Source organism: Trachinotus anak, unplaced genomic scaffold (genome assembly GCF_046630095.1).
Source record: "Trachinotus anak isolate AG129_WGS33_773 ecotype Australia unplaced genomic scaffold, CSIRO_AGI_Tana_v1 ptg000021l, whole genome shotgun sequence".
In the NCBI taxonomy this organism is placed as follows: domain Eukaryota; kingdom Metazoa; phylum Chordata; class Actinopteri; order Carangiformes; family Carangidae; genus Trachinotus; species Trachinotus anak.
The window spans coordinates 1,839,735-1,859,230 of NW_027273872.1; the positions used below are offsets into that span (position 1 = coordinate 1,839,735).

The following is a 19,496-nucleotide window of genomic DNA, read 5'->3' on the forward strand; positions in this document are numbered from 1 at the left end:
AACTCAAACACAGTGCGTGTGTGTGTGTGTGTGTGAGAAAGAGAGAGAGAGAGAGCGAGTGAGGCAGAGCTTCAGGATGTATTGTATTGTTAGGTCAGTGTTTATCTTGTCTCTGTCTTTTCACTCCACTTCCAAGTTTCCCATCAGACCCTGACCAAATTCAATGCTGTGAAATACAATCGGCCAAAAAAAACAAAAAAACAAAAAAAAACAAACTCATAAATATGAGTAATGACAAATTAAAACATGCCAAAGGCAGTTACAAGCACCAAATATAAAAGATCTGAAATTTGCATAGATTAATAACTTATTATGCTTTATATACCTAATGCTAGTAATAATATTAATCAACATATTCATAACTGTGTTGTATGTAATCAACAAAAAACAACCATTAAACTGTAGATAGCTCTATTTATGAGTCCGACATGTTTCTCCAAAAGAAGTTTTAATACGTCACCTGAACACTTGGTGTCACTCTTCACTCTTTCTCATCTCTGCTGAAAACCCTCACACCTCCCCCCAGCTGCTCCTTACTACATGGCTCACATACCCTCATCCTGGCAACTGGCTGTAAACAGTGTTTCTGGCATAACTCCGACAGCCAAACGTGTCGCCATGAAATACAAGCACATCATGTGATTTGTTTGGAGTACAGTTCTCCAGACTCCTTATGTCTGTGGTTAAATTTATTCATATAAAATAGATAAAACATATCAAATTTTTTTTTTCTAATTACATCTGTTGTATGTTGTACATATGTCCTTAGATATTTGTGATTTTGGTCTATAGAAATAAATTGACTTGTCTTGCTTTAAATCTTTAAATCTTTTCTTATCTTGTTGTAAAAATAAATTTTTACTTATTTGTTTTTATTTTTATAAAGTTTGGTTTATGATAGCAAATGACTATGTCCAATGTCCTTTTCTTTAAGATTAAGAAAAAGCATAAATGTGGGTGAAGCCACTTTTTCATAAAAATTCTGACTCTTCTCAATTAACCCCATAATTTATGTAATGCTAAGATGATAAGTAGCTTCACTTCCTGGCTGTCTTATGAAATACAGACCAATTGATGTTTGTATTGTCACCATGGAGTGTCTCACTCTGTGAGCTTGTATCAGCAAATGTCACTTTGAATTGATGTTTCCTACCACAGATATAAATCCTGGGGGAAACAGGCTTTCACAGAGAGGTTTTATGGCACAGACTTCCCTTCCCTTCTGCAGGGGGTATGGTGCTTTACGCCGTGTGTTCATGTGTCACAGCCCTTTTAACTGGCGCTGCCCCAAAACTAGAGGGATTGTTCTACCCAGCATCCACATAACAGATGTTCTGATGGGACAAACATTTTAGTAAAGGCAGACCCTGTATCTGTGTAAATAATCACATCTGGAGTCTGTAGGTGCTATGGGCGAAATTACAGAGTGAAAAACCCATCAACTAAAAAATAAGTGCACTCGCTGGTTCCAGCATCTCAAATATGAGCATTTGCTGCATTTTAAACTCATTGTGAAATGAATTTGTTCAGGTTTTGGGCAAAACAAGTTATTTTATAACATAATTTGGCTCTGGGAAATTGTGATAACCAGTTTTTACACCTTCCTAATATTTTTTTAGAAATTAGTTTTTTAAGCTTCATCATTAATTGCAAAAATAAATAAGTGATAAATTGATAATGAAAATAATTGTTGCTTGAAGCACTAAAAAACAAATTCATGCATAACAAGAGCCTTTAGTGCTGACAGTGAAGAACAGAGTTCAATTACACAAAGACAACACAACAGACAACACAGCCACAGATGTGTATGTTGTGAATGTAGAATATCGTCTTCCATGTTTGTGTTTACTTCTCTTCAGATTTCAGATCCATCCATGCTGATCTATACGTTACATGTCAAAAATCAATAATCATACATCATAATTTATTGGTTGATTAGCAACATTTCATTTTATTATTCTGAATTTGCTGCTAGCAGCTAAAGTTATCAAATAAAAGTTGTGCAGTAAAAGTTTGCCTCTGAAATTTAATGGAATAAAGAAGCAGAAAATGGACAAGGCTGCATTACCAACTGAGGTTTACTCTATATCATTTCAGTCTCCATAATTTGATTCATCGTAAATTTGTTTTTTAGCACATAAGTCAAATATCAACTGTGATATTGTGTAGATCTGTATTGTAGAGGGACTGAAATATAGTTTTCAGACACTGTTTTAGCTTATGTTGAGCTCATTTGGTGTAAAGTTGTGTTTTATCAAACTGCTTTAACTTTTTCTTAAAGTACGATACGGCTACTGTCAACAATAAATTTAATTATCAGTTATTTTCTGTAATAATTGATGGATTGTTTAGTTTGTAAAATGTCAGAAAATAGTGCAAATTTCCTAAAAGCAAAGTTAATTTATTCAAACTTCTTTTGTTGTCTGACCAGCTGCCAAACACACAGATAAGATGTTGAGTTCACTGTTCTGGAAAACTGTGAAACTCGCAAATATTCAAATCTGAGAAGCTGGTACCTGTGAATTATTGGAAATTTGATTTGAAAAATGACTAAAACACTAAAATGAATTATTACTTGCCAGTTAATTTCCTGTTAGTCTACTATTGATTAATCAGTTCATTATTATTGCTCTGGAGTTCTGGTTGGTTTCTGTTTGTCTGAGGGAAATGATAAAACTGCCATTTACAGGGAGCAACACATTTTTGCCCCTGGGCCCTGTAGGAGATGAATCTGGCCATGAAAATGGAAATATTCACTCAAGTAAAGTAGAAATACTGCAGAACTGCACTCAAGCACAGTACTTATGTAACAGGTGAAGTAAATGACCTGAATATTACCCTCACCGCAGTAGAAGCTGAATATGGACTAAACAGAAAACATCTCAGGTATAATTCACTCGGTGACTCTGAGAGCAGAACGGTCTCAGCTGAGGTTGGGTCGCAGCTCTGTTGTGCAGGCTGTGCGGGGGGGACACCTGAGTGCATTCTTCCTGAGCTGCTGGACGTCCTCTGGCTCTCAGGCACGTCTGCTCGAAACTGGGACCGCCGCCCAGTCTCCGCCTGTGGGCTGAGCTCCACCTGGATCACCGGGCTGCGGTTCTTCGGTAACACCGACGGGGTAGAAACGTGAGGAGCCCTCGGCGGGGTAGGTGCAGTTTTCAGATCGTCTCTCACAGACTTTCTCAGTGATCTCTTTGTTTCAGCTGAAGGTTAGCCGCTTCCGGAGAACAGCCTTCACGCAGGTAAGAGTGTCGGTCTCGACTTCAGCAAATTGTGCGGATTCATGGAAGCAAACATGGCAGGACTCTCAGCTTGTGTCAGAGCTCATGTTTAATGGTGAGATGTTTGTGTGGTGGGGGAGAAAGGTGAGTTTCCGAGCTGGAGGTGTGCAGCATGTAGCCCCCCCCCGCAGGTTCTGTACGCGCTGAAGGTGAAGCCATGTCTGCTCCGGCTTCACCTGCGCCACCAGCCGCAGGTCTGAGGCCACGGAGCCAACTTTTATGAGCTCCTCTGTCACAGGGATCTGTCACATCGGTGAAGTGATTAGGACAAAACCAACAGCGATGGGTTGGCGTGGTGGGGGGGTGGGTGGGGGGAGCGGGCAGTGAGTTATTTATGGTCCCGGTGACAACACAGCAGTGGAAGAGGTAGTGACCTTACTGAAGAGGAAGCTGTGATAGAAAATATTACATTACAAGTAAAAGTCCTGTATTCAATACATTACTGAAGTACTGGCAGCAAAAAGGACTGAAAGAACAAATTATGCAACAAAAAGAAACAATAACAATCAAAAATACTGTTAATGATTCATTGATGTGCACATGTGAGCAGTATTTCAGTGTTAACTTCAGAGATAACTTCAACAACTTGATAAGCTGTTGGGTAGTTAAATTATAACAATGCATATTATAAAACCAGATCACATAATCTAATAATAGCTGTCAGATAATTTTAACATTTCTTTATGAAATGGAGTAGAAGTATAAAATTACATTTAAAAATACTTAAAGTACAAGCACCTCAAAATTTAACTTCTGTTGTTGAGTAAATGTACTAAGTTACATTTCCACTACATTAGTTCTATTTAATACTTCTTTATACTTGTACTTCGCCACTGAGAGGCTAAATTATACTTTTAAATATTATACTTTTTACTCTAGTTATTTGACTGTTGCAGTTACTGGTAATTTTTCTGATAAAGATTTTACATAGAAAATGTATGATGTTTGAAGTATATGAAATATGATGCATCCATCCATTAAAGATGAGTCCATTATCAGAACGCTGGGTGATTAATTTTATTTCAGTCTGGCTGATTATCTTCACCTTAACCGAGGAGACGATCAAACTTGACTATCTAGAGGAAGTAAAAGTCGTAACAAGGTTTGCATAGGTGAACCTGCAGAAGGATCATTACCGTTTTAACCAGCTACAACATTAAAATGCTGCTTACATGTAAACGCTTCAAGATGTTAATATTATGATACTTAAGTACACAACACTCAGAGAAAGTACTCCTTGTTCTGTGTAAGTAGTACTTTTATGTTTACTTAAGCAAAGGATTGGAGTTTTTCTTTCACCAATGGTCAAGATGCAAAAGTGGCACAAATACTGAAATCTCACTGAACCTTGAGTAATACTTCGGTCAAATAACAGTATTATTGATATTGTTGTATTTATGTTGCAGTAGTTGTTTCACTTTCCCAGACAACAGAGGAAACATTTTTATTGTTGGATTCTTGGGAAATAAATGAACACAGAGAAAGTTGAATGAAATCTGGATCCGAAACAACCATATTTGATCTTTATTTTATTCTTTTGGGAAAAATCTATATTTTTTCAGTATTTGTATCTGTACTTTTGTACTTTTGTATTGTATTTTTGTTGATTTGTTGCCTTCTACCCTTTATGCTGAACACAATGGTGATATCCTAGATTAAAGCCATGGGTGGTTTTGTACAGTGCGAGGCACAGGAGCCCTGTGATCATAGGTTTAACCTCCATGTGTGATTTATTCTGGGGACACTGGTACCACAACATGTGATCCTGTTGTGAGGCTGAGAATGAAGCTGGTCTGGTTGTGTTGATGTGTTAAACTCTTTGGTGAATGATGGTTTTAATGTCACCAAGATGTTTTTTTGTTGTTTTTTCCCCTGCATATATAAGTGCAATGCAAATATTGGTCATTATATTTAAAGCAGTGGACTTTGCATGATGTTGCTATAGCAACAGCTATTGATTGTTACGTAATGTTCAAAACAGATAATTAGATGGCGTTTTACTTTAGTTACAAATGAAATATTATATTACACGTAAGAAGAAAATGTCCTGCAGCTCGAGGGATAAGTAACTTGATAAAAGCGTAATCTTGGACGTGTCAGGGCTTCTCACCTGATTAACTCACACTCAGACACCGATAAGTATAGTTACTCACCTGTGGCTAGTAATTTAATTCATTTTCCATTTCATGTGCAGTGTTTATGTGTGATCTGTATTAGTGATGCCAGACATCGCTGTGAGGAAGAGGGTAGACATGACACACCTCCGGTCTCATGCAGTGGGGAGATTATTTGTCTAACGCGGCCTCACCTGTGTTCACTGAGGGAGCGGCCGCACATGTGACTCACTCATATCAACCATCAGAGCGAGTCACTCGGCTCAGCTTTGATGGAACGCCACCGTGGGTAATCCCCGAGGAGACTGGAGGACACTGTAGGGCCACAGACATTTCTCTCAAAAGCATAGTCTGTCACATGACTACGAGGCATTTCGTTTGGACGAGGCCTTCCCTCATCGGGGCCTGGTTGATTTGAACAGCTCTAAATTTCACCCCATCTATTATAAAACTGTCTCATTGTGCTAGTTTCATAACCATGGACTTTAACCTTTTTTAAGAGTAGAAGGGAAATAACTTTCTTGCTCTAGTGTAGGATCAGGATTGATTTATATCTGTGCTTGTTATGTGGTCACAAGATAATAAAAAAGGTTATATCATTAGGTTGTCTGTTCTGGCTGCAGCAAACAATTATTTTCATTATCAAACTACCTGCCAGTCAATTTCTTTATTAATAGATAATAATAATAAAATCTCAGACAATAGTGAAAAGTCACAGGGTGATGTTCTGAAATCGCCATTTTTGTCTGACTAATAGACCAAAACCCAGAAAAATGATCAAGCAACTGTTAAACTCTGAAGATCTCAACTTGTGTCCGGCTGCAACTAAGAGATGTTTAATCTCTTAATCAATCACTAAAACATTAGCAGATTCATTTTCTCTTAATCTTAATATTGTTTCATATCTGTATTAGGTCTCTTAAAATCAAAATGCCTGTTTTCAGTCAAAAACCCAAACATATTCAGTTCACAGTGATTTAAAAAGCTGTCAGTGGTGAGTGGGCTAATTGATTCAGTGACGAATCAGTTAATCGACTAATCGTTTCTGCTCTTACCCTTTTTACACTACACATGGAGGATTCCAAGAAAGACGAGCACCTCCATTGATTTTGTGCCGTATCCTTGAGAAACAAAGTGACGTACAGCTGTGTTAGTGTGGTTATGGTGGACGTTAACAGCTTCAGGTGCAGCCACCGCTGGAGACTCTCTGGGGTCAGCTGTGAATTCCAGAAAGCAAACAGTGCACCTTAAACAACAGAGCAATAGAGAAGGAATGTGATGGGGGTGAAAGTGTGAATGTTTTGTCGTCAGGAGAAGCAGCTGCAGCAGGAAAGCAGCACAGTGCATTTAATGCACGTGTTTATCTCCTGTTTCTCAGCTGTGCAGCAGGTCATGTGGGTTCTAAATAAATGGAGCACAGCCTGGTTTCTACTGTGCTTCTCTCTCTGTGCTACAGGATCCGTGACCCCTATCCATTACAGGAGGAGGTATCAGTTGCACAAAGTAAAGACAGAGAGACAGAGAGAGAGAGAGAGAGAGAGCGAGAGAGCGAGAGAGGACTGTGGGACCTCAGCCGCCCTGCATGTATGTGGAAAGACTTGTGTGCACACATATTTGTAATCAGGCTTGTGTGTTTGCAATCAGTCATCCAGGTGCTGAGGGTACTTCACCTGTGGTAGTGCAACATCAGCAGTCTGAGTCCCCGCCCCCAAGCGTACACACACACACACACACACACACACACACACACACACACACACACACACACACATATATACACATCTTCACTGCCATAGACAGAGGCCTTTCCTCTCACTCTGCTTAGTTACACCAGTTCCCCTCTGCATTCCTCACACCGGTGCAGTCGGAGCTCATACACATCCACACTCATGCACACAAATATGTGTCCCCACACACACACACGCTCACACACACACATTACTCTGACGGTGTGCTGCTGGAGAGGGAGGGCTCTGGTTTCATTCGGGCTTCAGGCAGCTGCTTGGCTGGAGTCTTGTGTTTGCGTGTGGTGGCTACTGGGCGCTTGACAACAAAGATATCATCTCGGCTGAGTCGCTCCAAGGTAATCACACTGAAGATAAAGCAGCCTGAAATCTGGACTGGGGTCACAGAGGGAAGGAAACTGAAGGTATTGAGTTCGTTGTGGTGGCTTATTTTGTATTGTTCATGTGTACAGGAGTTTTCCATACCCCTTTTTTATATTTAGGACAAAGTGATAGATCTCAGGGTGGTATTTTTGTGGTGCTTTGTGCTTTAGATCAGAGCTGCTCACACATGTTGTAAAAAAGCCTTTTATAGCATCTGGTTTCTTTTAACCCTTTTGGACAATGAACGACGGTTCACCCTCTGCATCGCCTTGACAGCCCTGCAACCCCACTAACAGTGGATGAAATCTGTCTTACAAGGTGGATTTCATGAGATCTCACTCGGTGTATTTGGCGTGATTCATGAGACGTCACTTTATTTGTTCACATGTGGAGTCAGTAGCCAGAAGTTTCACCAAAGAATGTGTTGCTAATCAGTACTCTCCTTATGAGAGGGAATTAAAGGAGATTAAGTGCGGCACAAAGGGATGGAGACCACTGCTGATTGGGTGTAAGGGGTCATTAGCGATGGGGGCTGCATTTCTGCCCAGTTCATTCAAAACTCTTACTCTGGTGTAGAGCCATGCCTTTGTTCCTGCCCATTAGCAGGGGTTTGACTTTAGTCCGGTTCTCCTGCCTCATTTCACAGAGTTTAGCCCTTTCTGTGTGAGCACGGTGACTTTTAGCTGAGATGAGAATTCCTTTTGTCCCTCAGGAAACTCGCTGAGAGGAAGCAGCTGCGTCTTGCTGCCATATTGCCGCTGCTCTGTGGATTTGTCATTTCCTGTGGAGCCGGCCAGTATGAGTAGGAAAAATTCAACTTCTGCAGTAAACCTTACTGTGTTTTTCTTCCTCAACAGAGAAGCAAAATGAAGAAGTGGAGACACTATTGTTGACTCCGGATCATTGTTTATCTCTTTACTTTCACTTTTTGAATGGATTCGGCTTTGGACATGCAGACATAGACTCACCAACTGTTCCAGACACAGTTTCTGAGGAGATAAGAGGACAAAGATCTGAGGTTTGGACTGAGCCGATGGCTACAACAGAAACCAAAGTTTCCAGCAGCGGCAGCAGCAGCAGCGGCAGCAGCAGCAGCGGCAGCAGCAGCAGCGGCAGCAGCAGCAGCGGCAGCAGCAGCAGCGGCAGCAGCAGCAGCGGCAGCAGCGCTGCAGGTCTCTCGTGGGCGCGGGTATGTAAGGAGTGTGGCCAGCAGCACGAGGGCCAGGACAGCCACCTGTACGAGTACCAGGACGAGGTGGACGATGAGCTGGTCTGCCACATCTGTCTGCAGCCCTTGCTCAGACCTATGGACACCCCCTGTGGACACACTTACTGCTTTCATTGTCTGAGCAACTTCTTGAAAGAGCAGGACTTCTGCCCCGTGGACCGCCAGCGGCTGCAGCTGCATCAGTGCCGTCCCTCCAGCCTGCTGGTCAGGAACCTGCTAGACAAGCTGACTGTGATGTGCCCTCACAACGACGAGTGCCAGCAGCAGATGCAGCGCTGTGAACTGCACCCTCACCTGCACAACAGGTAAGACTCTGGAGGGAGGGGTTAACAGGTCGCGACAGCGGTGTCAGTGGATGTTGTTTGACCTTTACTTGGACTAAATGATTGGACACAAGTGGTAAAACCACACCCAGCAAAACGCAGAGGTTTTCACTAACAACATACTGTTTCACCCAGAATGAATAGACAATGCATGGATGATGTAAGAGACCGGGAGACAATAACAATAACAATACATCCATGTGGTTAGAGTCCTGGATTTCATCAGTATGACAACAGGCACAGGGAGGATTTCAGCAAGGAGTCAAGGAATTAGAGGCACAAGTTCAGGGGAAGATCAGGACTTATAGATCTTATCAGGGAGAAGCTGTGAAAACATCTTCAAGTTGTGTTTTACAGTGAGTAGCTGGTGGTGGGAACTTCAACAGAGCAGCGGGTGCAGGATAATAATGAGTAGCTATGGTAGATAATGCTGTGTAAACAAAACCTGACAATGACATATTACTTTCACAGGTGAATTACGTTACTGATGATGTCATACTGATGTTTGTCTCTGTCGCTCTCTTTAACCCTCATTAAAACAATAGTTGGAAATTTTGCGAAATCAGCATATTCTCTGTCTTGTCGTGTTAGATGGGAGGATTGATAGCACTCTCACGTCCGTCTGTCTGTTTATTATAGATCTACAGCTAGCAGCCAGGTAGCTTAGCTTAGCTTAGCTTAGCATACAGACTGAGATAACAGTTCCTCCCTCCAGTGCCTCTAAAGTTCGTTGAATCCGTACAAAACTGAAGTGTGAAAATGAGTCTTGTCGTCAATGTGAAACTGTGGTTTGTTTGTTTTTTACACTTCTTTTTTTTGTATGAATTAAATAAAGAGGATGTAACTAAGCTAATTAGCTTTAGCAGCGCTGCCCTGTTAACTGTTTCCCTGTTTCCAGCCTTTGTGCTAAGCTAACAAGATCACACTGCAAAAAATTTATTTGATTTATTTCTTAATAAAGTGGATTTATTACAGTATGTTGTGAATTATATCAAATATCTGGTATCCATTACATGTCTCCACTTGAACGTTATATCTGAAGTTTATCAAGTCATAACAAAAGATTCTGACTCCCTCTCAGGAATGTAAAATAACCATCATCAGCGTTTGTTATTCCCGGTGCCACAGCCGCTCTGTGAGCACGCAGACCTGTAATCATGGAGCCCGAGATGAGCTGCAGGTCAGTCCTCTTGTTTTTCACAGGGCCGGCGTGGCGCTTATCATCCCAGCCATGACGCAGTCTGCTGTGGGTGGCAGATTGTCGTGCTGCAGCCTCTTTGTGCAAACAGCGAGGAGGCAAAGTTCAGGCATGAGGAGCGAGCAGCACTGTGACTGACTTAATCAGACTCAACCTGTCTCACCCAGACTCCCTGCAATGCAGTGAAATTGTCTATTCATCTGCATTGTGCTCCTCTTTGAAATCCTGTGCAAAAACACACTCTTTCTCTTTTCTTGTCTGCCCTTAAAAAAAAAATTAACATTCATTTTCTTTCTCCCTTTTTCCATCCCTGACACCCCAGAAACATTGAAGATAATCCCTTTTTACATTATAGAGACTGATTTCCACGTGTTGTTTCTAAAAGGAAAGAAAACATCAGTCATCATCCATGTCCTTCTTCTCACTATTTTCCGACATGTTCCTGTCTTTCCACAGATGTCCTGCTTTTAGAAGACTGAGGGAGGAAGCGGAGAAGAGGAAGAGGCCCTCATGGAATGAGCTAAAGGGACGTAAGGGTGACGGGGAGTCGTCTGGAGATGCTAAACATTCAGCAACGCAGTCTCGAAATCCCAGCCGGGATCAGCCTGAGCCTGGGCTGATTAATCCTGCCTATGAGGAAAGTGAGGACGGTATGAAGTCATTTGTTTCTTTTATAACAGCCACAAATACAACAGCCACCACTTCCCCTTGTTTAGAGTGACGCTGCTTAGGAAATGATTTTCAGTCGGAGGCCGTCATACTCTGTGACAGTGACAGTGGACAGTGTTTATAGAAGCTCTCAGATGTAACGGAAATAGTTTCCTCACCGGGATGACTGGAGAAAACCTAAATCCTTCTGCCCGTCCCCGTCAGTGGGGGCGGGTGGACACACACACAGGAGCTTGCTGATGTTTTTAGCCTCGAGGTTTTGATTCTGAGTCTGTCACAGGTGAATCATCAGCCTGGCTGTAGGAACATGTACCAGCTCCAAGGTTTTTTTTTTTAACCTCAACCAGTCTCATCACAAAGAAAAACCTTTGAAGCCAGATCCATGGACCAAAGTCCACTGAAACATAGTTTCCAGGCAACTCATAACCAGAGCCCCCAGAGAAGTTTGCATTGTTGTCATTATCATATCTGTGTTAGTCAAATTAAAGTCTGTATTGATTGTTGATTTTTTTAGGTTTTTCCAAAATGACATCATGTTGACTCAGCCAGGTTGTGTATTATCTCTAGCTGAGTTCATTCCTCTGTGACGCTGCTGGGACTAAAAAGACAGGCAGCGCTGATGAGGAGTTAGCTGCAGCATGTAAATACTTGCTGCGCACGCCGAGATGCTGAGCCGCTCTCTGTAGTGTAGCAGACCGCTGAAACGCTCGCTCTCTCGCTGCAATGATAACAAGCTGAGGTCCAGTCTGCTTCACTGTTTCCTGTCGATGTTACCGCTCTGTGTGCTGTGAAAACAAACGCCACCTAAAGCTCAAAAGGAGCTTATTGGTTAACAAACCATTGTGTAATTTCATGCAAGTCTCCACTTGTGAAGATATACTCCAGACTGTTGTTCAGTAAAGTTTCTTGCTGTTTTGCTGGGAGTTAGATGAGAGGAGTGAAGAGTTTAACTTCCTTTATTGTTTTCTATGAGGTTTTCAGCTCATTATTTGCCTTAACTATGATGGATATATTATTTCATAATAAATACCAAATGTTGTTCTGCGGTTTAAAGGATAATTCCACTTAATTACAACTCTATTCTCAGTAACTGGTGAGATCTGGGAACATAACATCACTGATGTGGCCAGATAAGCAGTCAGATAATCAGACAAGTTGTAGTCAAATGATCCAAACCACTGTATTTGGTTGTTGAAAGCAAACATTAGGGCAGCTGAAATGTCAGTAATAATCTCTGACTGCACAGGAAAAATGTTGTGCAGAGCAGACAGTATGGGAGGACACGTCTGAATCAGGATGTTTACAAAGGACAATTTGGGCAAAACTTTTCCCCTTTTCCTGTGTTTTCCTCTTCCACACAAGTTTATCTAACCTGGGGGCGTCTGGAGTATTTTCATCAGGGACTAAACTGGACATGTTACATTAATGATAACATAACTTTATTCATATGTCATGTAGGGAGAAGCAGAGAAAACCAGGTGAAAGTGCTGATGTGGGCCTTTCATTTATGTCTCTAGACCATAAAACTTTTTTTAAAAAAGATTTAAAACAGTATTATTAATATTTTCACTGATTTTCACTGAAATCAAACTGTATGTTTCACACTGTTTTGTATAAATAGTGAAGGAATATTTTTAAAACTTTTAATTTCTCTATAATAATATTCTGGTTGTGTGTTCCTGGCAGCTTTTGTATTTTGTTGAACTGAGAAAATGTGAAGTGAGACTTGTAGCTACTGAGTTTAAACAGCTACTTGTGTTTCTTGCCACTGTCAGACGTTTTTTCAGCGATGGTGCCACATTCCCAGATTTCACCTCATCAGTTTAGAGAGTACAGAGGAACAACTGCTGATCAGAATAATGACAAAAATTAAGAAAATAAGACTCAAGCTGTAGTGGAACAGAAATGTCAGCTTACATGCTGATATTCAGGTTTTATTCTCATGTGTTTATCAAGTGATACTCAGCTGTGAAATGATGAGAATTTGAGGAAATGGAAATGCAACCACATTTTTTCCACTTGGTTCCCTGTTTCTCTTCCCTCCAGACAACACACCTCTGCGTTCTAGTCTGGTGGCCGAGGCCAACGTGGTGGAGCTGTTCAGAGAGCCGGAGGAGGAGCTGGGCTTTCGCATCGTGGGGGGGAAAGACACACCTCTGGGGAACATAGTCATCCAGGAGATTGTCCGGGACTCGCTCGCAGCTCGTGATGGCAGACTGGCCCCCGGGGACCACATCTTAGAGGTGTGTGGTGCAGAGATAATAAGCAGGGGCAGGGGAACTCAAACGTGTCCTGGTGCCGTAGCGTGACACAGTTCAAATCAGCATATTTCTGCACCTCGTCAGTACGTTCTCATGGTGTTGTAAACACGGTGGTTTTCAGCTGGGAAGGGAAAGTAGATATTCAAGATAAACAAGTTTTGGCTCCATGGTAACGAGGCGTGGTTTGTGCTGCCGGGAACAAACGCGTCATGTCAGTGTAAACAGCTTCACCTGGTTGCTGTCACTGATTGACTTCCCGCCTTTCTGTTTGAGAGGCTCAATGTTCAAACATGAAGGGGACTAAAAATTTAATTCAGTTTTAAAATTATTATTTAACCTCAGTTACTGTGAAACTGTTTTGTCAGTCAGACATAGAAAAGCAGCAAATTCTCACGTTAGAGAACCTGGAGTCATGAAATGTTTGCTTGAAAAATGACTTAAATTAATCAATGATCAAAAATAGTTACAGATTAATTTTCTTTTCATTGACTAATCATTTCAGATCTGGTCCCACTGGTGTAACATCAATGTTATAGACATTTTATTACCCTTGTAAATATTATATGTGAGATCATTTTGAGTGTGGGGTAGTTTCCTCTAAACTCCCAAACATGAAAATGAAAACAAAATCCTGCCTTCAGCATGTGGAACATTACCTGGTTTTTGTTGTGGCTTTGTGTGAAGCTGTAAAGAGAGATGGTGAAGACGAGTGAAGATCGTTAAGATCTTGAAACTTTACCTTTTTCTTCCCCTTCACTCGGTGCATTGATTTTTGTGACTGTCACAGATTGATGAGGCAAACATCACTTTGACAGACTCTTCATTTAAACAGAGGACACAAGCTGATGAGTATTTGTTATGGTTCTGATTATTGAAACACAACAACAAGACAAAGAAAGTTATAATGTTAAAGTCAGGCATCACAAATGTAAACAGAATTCTTTAATAACATAATTAGTCAATTTCTCTTTTCTGCTCAACAAAAAAACTCGTCAGAACTTTCCACACACAGAATGTGCTGTAATGTTTATGTCAGGCTGCTCCATCACTGACTGTATTGTTGTCGTTGTCGTTGTTGTGTCTCTGTGGTGTTGTGTGTCCAGGTGAATGATGTCAGCTTGGCTTCAGTCCCCCACACCCGGGCCGTCGCTGTGCTGCAGCAGCCCTCCCTCCTCAGACTCACCGTTATGCAGGAGAAAGGTTTCAAAACAAGGGATCCACGGTCTGACCATCACCATTCCTCTTCCATCACATCTCACAGTCCCCACGGCAACGCTACCTCCAATCACAACCCTGGCACAGTCCTGCAGGTGACGCTGATGAAGAGCCAGCGCAGCGAACCGCTCGGCATCAAACTCATCCGGAAGTCGGAAGAGAGTGGAGTTTTCATCCTGGACCTGCTGTCTGGGGGTTTGGCAGCAAAAGACGGAAAACTGAGGAACAATGACAAAGTGTTGGCCATTAATGGACATGACCTGAGGCATGGTACGCCTGAGAGCGCCGCCCAGATCATACAGGTATATTAAATATATTTTATTATTAACTCTGCATCAGTGACTATTCTGTAAAACATGCCATAAGTTTAAAGATTGATTTCCTCCCTTTAGGCTGCCTTTGTTTTTAGTTCAGGTCTTGAGTGATTAATGAACGCAAACACCACAGAGTCTTACAGGTAGTTACATGGTAATATGCCAATCATGAGATCTTTAGGTCTGACAGCGGCTTGGATATTCATACAAAATGTCACAGCTTTGTTGATGGATCTTGTCCAGATTTCTTGCTCTAAAGGAAAAGTGATAGATGGGCAAATATTGCCATAGACCCCAGTTCTAGCAGAGTAAAAATAAAGTCGTCTTAGTGCATTAAATGTGATGGATTATGTGTGTCAAGCAAATTCTGAGTCTCTGCAAGTTGAACTCCACCCAGAAAAGATTATGAGCCAAGGTGCTGCCAGTAAGGTAGAAAATCAGTCTAAAAACTCAATAACTACGGTGTGAAAAATGATGTTGGATTTGTGTCTAATGTGGAATTCACTGCTTTTCTACTGTGTGCATTAAGGCCAGTGAGGTGCGTGTGAACTTTGTGGTGATGAGACCTGCAGAGTGTCAGGAGGAAGGAGGAAGCAGCAGAGAGGGACAACACGGCAGAGCAGCCAGGAGGGCCCCGGAGCCGCAGTACTTCAGACGCCAGTCCACCTACATGAAGGTAATACACAACAGTTCCTGGCCTCCTCTTTATATTAAACATTTTAAATCCACCTTTATTCTTGCCCTTTCCAGCTGTTGTCTGCTGGAACTGAACTTGTTTTTACTCCACTAAGCACAATGCTGGTTGTAGTATCGTACAAACTTTACATGCTTCTGTTCACACGGTGTAGCTGTGATGGTCGCTCATTTGTCAGTCACACTTGGTTGTACCATACACTGTCAGTAAAAAGAATAGCAACCCTCCCCCAGCTGGGGGTGAGACGCTTTGAGAGCAGACACCTGCGTCGGTGAGCAGAGATGAAAGCCGTTCTCTGTCCTGATCAAAAGGCCCGGGGTGCTGCTCACTCTGCCGCTACACCGCCACTGTCCTGTTGTTTTTTGGCTGTTTCTTTGGGTGGCAGAGGATCAAAGCTGGTAACAGTTAGCTTTCGCCTGCAGAGTCGAGCCTTTTCGTCTTGCTGAGGGGGGGATGGGTTCCCTGCTGGGGGGAGGAAGAGCCCCCACCTCCCCCAAGCTTCCCCTCTGATGGTTTACAGACTCCAGAGAGAAACAAGGAGGCTGGTTGAAACTGTCATTTTCCACACATCTTCTCCACTACGAGAGCTTGGTGTGGATCCTCACACGTTACCTCCACCCTCACCTCGCAGCTCCTTCTCACATGTTTCACATTTGTTTCTACGAGTGTTTTGTAAGAAGAATCAGTGGAGTCAAAGGATCCTGGAGAGAGATTTCATTTGACAGCACAGACTTCATGCAGGTTCTGTCAGACAGGACGAGATAAAACAATCACTCTTGTAGAGAATCTGTTAAACGTGGCGTCCTGAACAAGACCACCGTCATTTTAAATCCACACAGTGATGTTGATCAGGTTTGTCATTACTTCATATTCATTTATCTGATTGTTGATACAGGATCCTCCAGGTGGGTTTTCCAGCCAGGAGAAGACTGTGAGCCTGAAGAAGGAGCCTCGACTTTCCCTCGGCATCACCATCGCCGGAGGGAGGGACTGTCGCAGCCGCCTGCCTGTTTACATCACCAGTGTGCAGCCTGTCGGCTGTCTGCACCGAGACGGCACCATCAAGAGAGGTACAAGCAGCATCTGGTGATCTGTGACTTTTCTCTTCTAATAAGGACTTTTATTTGAAGATGATGATGATGTTATAGACATTATTTGTTTTGGCTACAACTAAAGATTATTTTCATTACCAGTTAATTTGTCATCTTGATTAAATCATGTCATCCAATTTCTTTTTTGTCTGACCAATAGTCCACAATGCAAAGATATTCAGTTTACTGTCATATGACAAAGGAAATGCTGAAATTCTCTCATTTTAAAGCTGGAACCTGCAAATTTTTTGCTTATAAAATAATTATTTTTCAATTACCAAGATAGTTACTGATGAATTTTCTATCAATCAACAACTGGATAATTCGACTGATCATTGCAGCTCTGGTCAGTTCATGACACCACTGCACTGCAAGAAAATGTTGATGGGAAACGATTTCAGTTCTGTTCTTAAATCTATTACAACGTGACAGTTGGCTGAACAGGAAAAGGGTGATTGTGTCTCCACTTCCTTCTGTTCAGGGACACTGTGTGTTGCTCAAGGACACTTCAACAGGGACAATGTTGCGAAAACCTTAGTTTTAGCCAATTTTATCAATGTGGTTGAATTGACAGTGAGTTGTATCCACCCCTGATAAAATATGATACACGTCTAATGTTGGACACAAAGATTTCTTCATCACACGTGTGTTTCCTCAGGTGACGTTCTGCTGAGCATCAACGGCGTGGATCTGACCCAGCTGACCTACAATGAGGCGGTTTCTGCTCTGAAGGCTCAGACAGCTCAGTCCCAGGTGGTTCTCCGTGTCATCCAGACCCTCTCCGAGGACTCAGAGGAGGAGACTGAGGCTGCCAACAAGGACGAGCTGGACGCTGTGGATGATTCACGAGATGACATCCTCTACTGGACGCCGCTGTGGACTCGCTGGTTGGGATTGCCGAGGTAGAGCAGCTTTCAGTACCACCAACGACCAGAATTCTGTTTGCCCGCTTTAACTCTGCTCTGACTCTGCCTTCGTTGTTTCAGTCACATGCACTGGTGCCGGGACATTGTCCTGCACAAGACCAACAACGAGAGCTGGGGCTTCAGCATCGTCGGGGGCTACGAGGAGAGCCACGGCCAGCAGCCCTTCTTCATCAAAACCATCGTGCCTGGTACCCCCGCTCACTTTGATGGACGCCTCAAGTAAGTCGACCCCACTGTGATGTAATCAGCTCCCGCATCCTGTCATCGCTCTTCCTGCTCACGCTTCCACGTTGATCACCTGTGCTTCCCTCCAGGTGCGGTGACGAGATCGTGGCGGTGAACGGAGCCACAACGGTGGGGATGAACAACTCGTCTCTCATCCCCATGCTCAAGCTGCAGAAGAATAAAGTCACCCTGACTGTGGTGTCCTGGCCTGGCAGCCTGGTGTAGAGAACACACATGCACACACACATGCACACACACATGCACACACACGCTTCGCCCTGTTCAGCTGCATTCTTGACTGGGCCACTCACTGTCGCTTCCATATGTAACTTATTGTTTGGTTAGGTTCTTGTTGATCTTTGAGCAGCTATGTAACAGAACGTGTGTGTGTGTGTGTAAGAGCCACCCTGTTTGTCTCAGTGTGTGTTGGACTCACAGGGCAGTTTCATCAGGGCTAAACTGACAACAGTCAATGAATTATATGCAAAGGACAAACTGGAAGGATTGTCTTTTTGATGCTCCTCTGAAGCTGTATCTGTTGCTGGATGATGTTATCATTTAGTCATGACTTGATTCAAGTGATTCACATTAACAGCCTCCAAAGATGAGATGTAGACAGTTGTAATGATGAATTGTAGATGACTACATGTAACAAAGACGGCTGCCGATTGTACAGACCAAAGCCAAAGACAGAAAAAAAATCACCTTCTCTTGCACCTGTTGTATCACTAGTGCAATTTTATCAACTTTAATTACATCACACTTTCAAAACGTGCAACGACCGATGAAGCCATGATAGAAACTGAAGTAAATTGAATTAATTGAAAGAATGAATTCAACATCTACGGCCACACTGTGTCACCAAAAGAGACGTATTTTAAGGGGCTAAAAGAGGCTGAAAAATCTGAGGTCCATTTAATCAGAACTTGATTGGTAGGAAACAGATTGGATCCATGTTAGCCTCCTGTGAGCTCGGTGGACGCATTAATCTACTGTGAGTGGGTCTATTGAAGCAAATAAATCTGTGACAAATGTTTGGCTGTTAATCGATAAACAAGACAACTTCTCATTCAACCTTTGATTTATTGAGTAATGTACCAGTGATCTGTATTTATTTCAAATGATTCAATGCCTCATGTTGAATGACTCTGATAAGCAGGTGCCTTGTAGACATTGAAGGACAAACCTGAATGTACACTTGCCTTAAATTGCCACTGTACCAAAATGTTATTATTTCTTTTCATTATTTCCTCATTGTATTCTGTCTGTATGAGTTCAGAGGTGAATGGCCTAGTCCAGATAAAATTGTTTTACCTCATTCTTCTTGTGTCAGCATATTCCCAGTGGCCTTCTTTGTATCTTAACTGATGCAAGACTTATTAAATATTGTCACAGAATTAGTTTTTGAGTCGGAGTGGCTGTGAAATATTAGTTATGTTTGCCTTGGCCTGTCCACGGTTTCATTATGTTCAATAAAATCATAATTAATCATGTTGTTTATCCAGTCTCTTAACTGCGGCGTGGGGGGTGTCGCTGTCCACAGTGACATGAACGGTAAAGCAGCTCTGCGAACACCACAGGAATAAAAAAAACTGGGGGAGGAAGTTCCTCAGTACAGCACTTCAGGGGTTTTACTAAAGTGAATCTCAATTATTTCGTCTTGTACAGCTGACGTGGTGGAGAAATGAAATCATTACAACTTAAAAGTTTAATCTAATATAAATGTTACTGCTGCTAGTGGTTCTTATTTCACAATCATCAAATGGATCAGAGGGAATTTATAGTTGTGCCAAATTCCCTCAGAACATAACATTAAACTTTTAACTACAATATGAGCTAATGCTTCTTT

At 42.2% G+C, this 19,496-nt stretch overlaps 1 protein-coding gene across 4 annotated transcripts; it reads left to right on the top strand.

Annotated features, from left to right (window-relative positions):
- Positions 1–2,911: 2,911 nt before the first annotated feature.
- On the top strand, positions 2,912–19,138 carry lnx2b (ligand of numb-protein X 2b). Of its 4 annotated transcripts, none has more exons than XM_071457290.1 (11): positions 2,912–3,242; positions 8,361–8,562; positions 8,647–9,036; positions 10,709–10,902; positions 12,968–13,164; positions 14,286–14,699; positions 15,241–15,387; positions 16,301–16,475; positions 17,155–17,398; positions 17,483–17,641; positions 17,737–19,138. In XM_071457290.1, exons 2-11 carry the CDS (start codon positions 8,537–8,539, stop codon positions 17,870–17,872), a joined length of 2,082 nt encoding a protein of 693 aa, XP_071313391.1. In that variant the 5' UTR covers positions 2,912–3,242; positions 8,361–8,536; the 3' UTR covers positions 17,873–19,138. The 4 variants fall into 4 exon arrangements, with proteins under 4 accessions (XP_071313391.1, XP_071313390.1, XP_071313392.1 ...); XM_071457289.1 differs by having other exon boundaries at positions 2,912–3,145; XM_071457291.1 differs by lacking the exon at positions 2,912–3,242 and adding an exon at positions 7,179–7,544.
- The last annotated feature ends 358 nt before the right edge of the window (positions 19,139–19,496 follow it).

What these genes read in the sequence shown, in the direction of transcription:
- lnx2b (XM_071457290.1), top strand. Translation starts at nt 8,537, where the DNA reads ATGGCTACAACAGAAACCAAAGTTTC. An exon ending in CACCCTCACCTGCACAACAG is followed by an intron (nt 9,037 to 10,708) that starts GTAAGACTCTGG and finishes GTCTTTCCACAG; the next exon opens with ATGTCCTGCTTTTAGAAGAC. An exon ending in CACTTTGATGGACGCCTCAA is followed by an intron (nt 17,642 to 17,736) that starts GTAAGTCGACCC and finishes GCTTCCCTCCAG; the next exon opens with GTGCGGTGACGAGATCGTGG.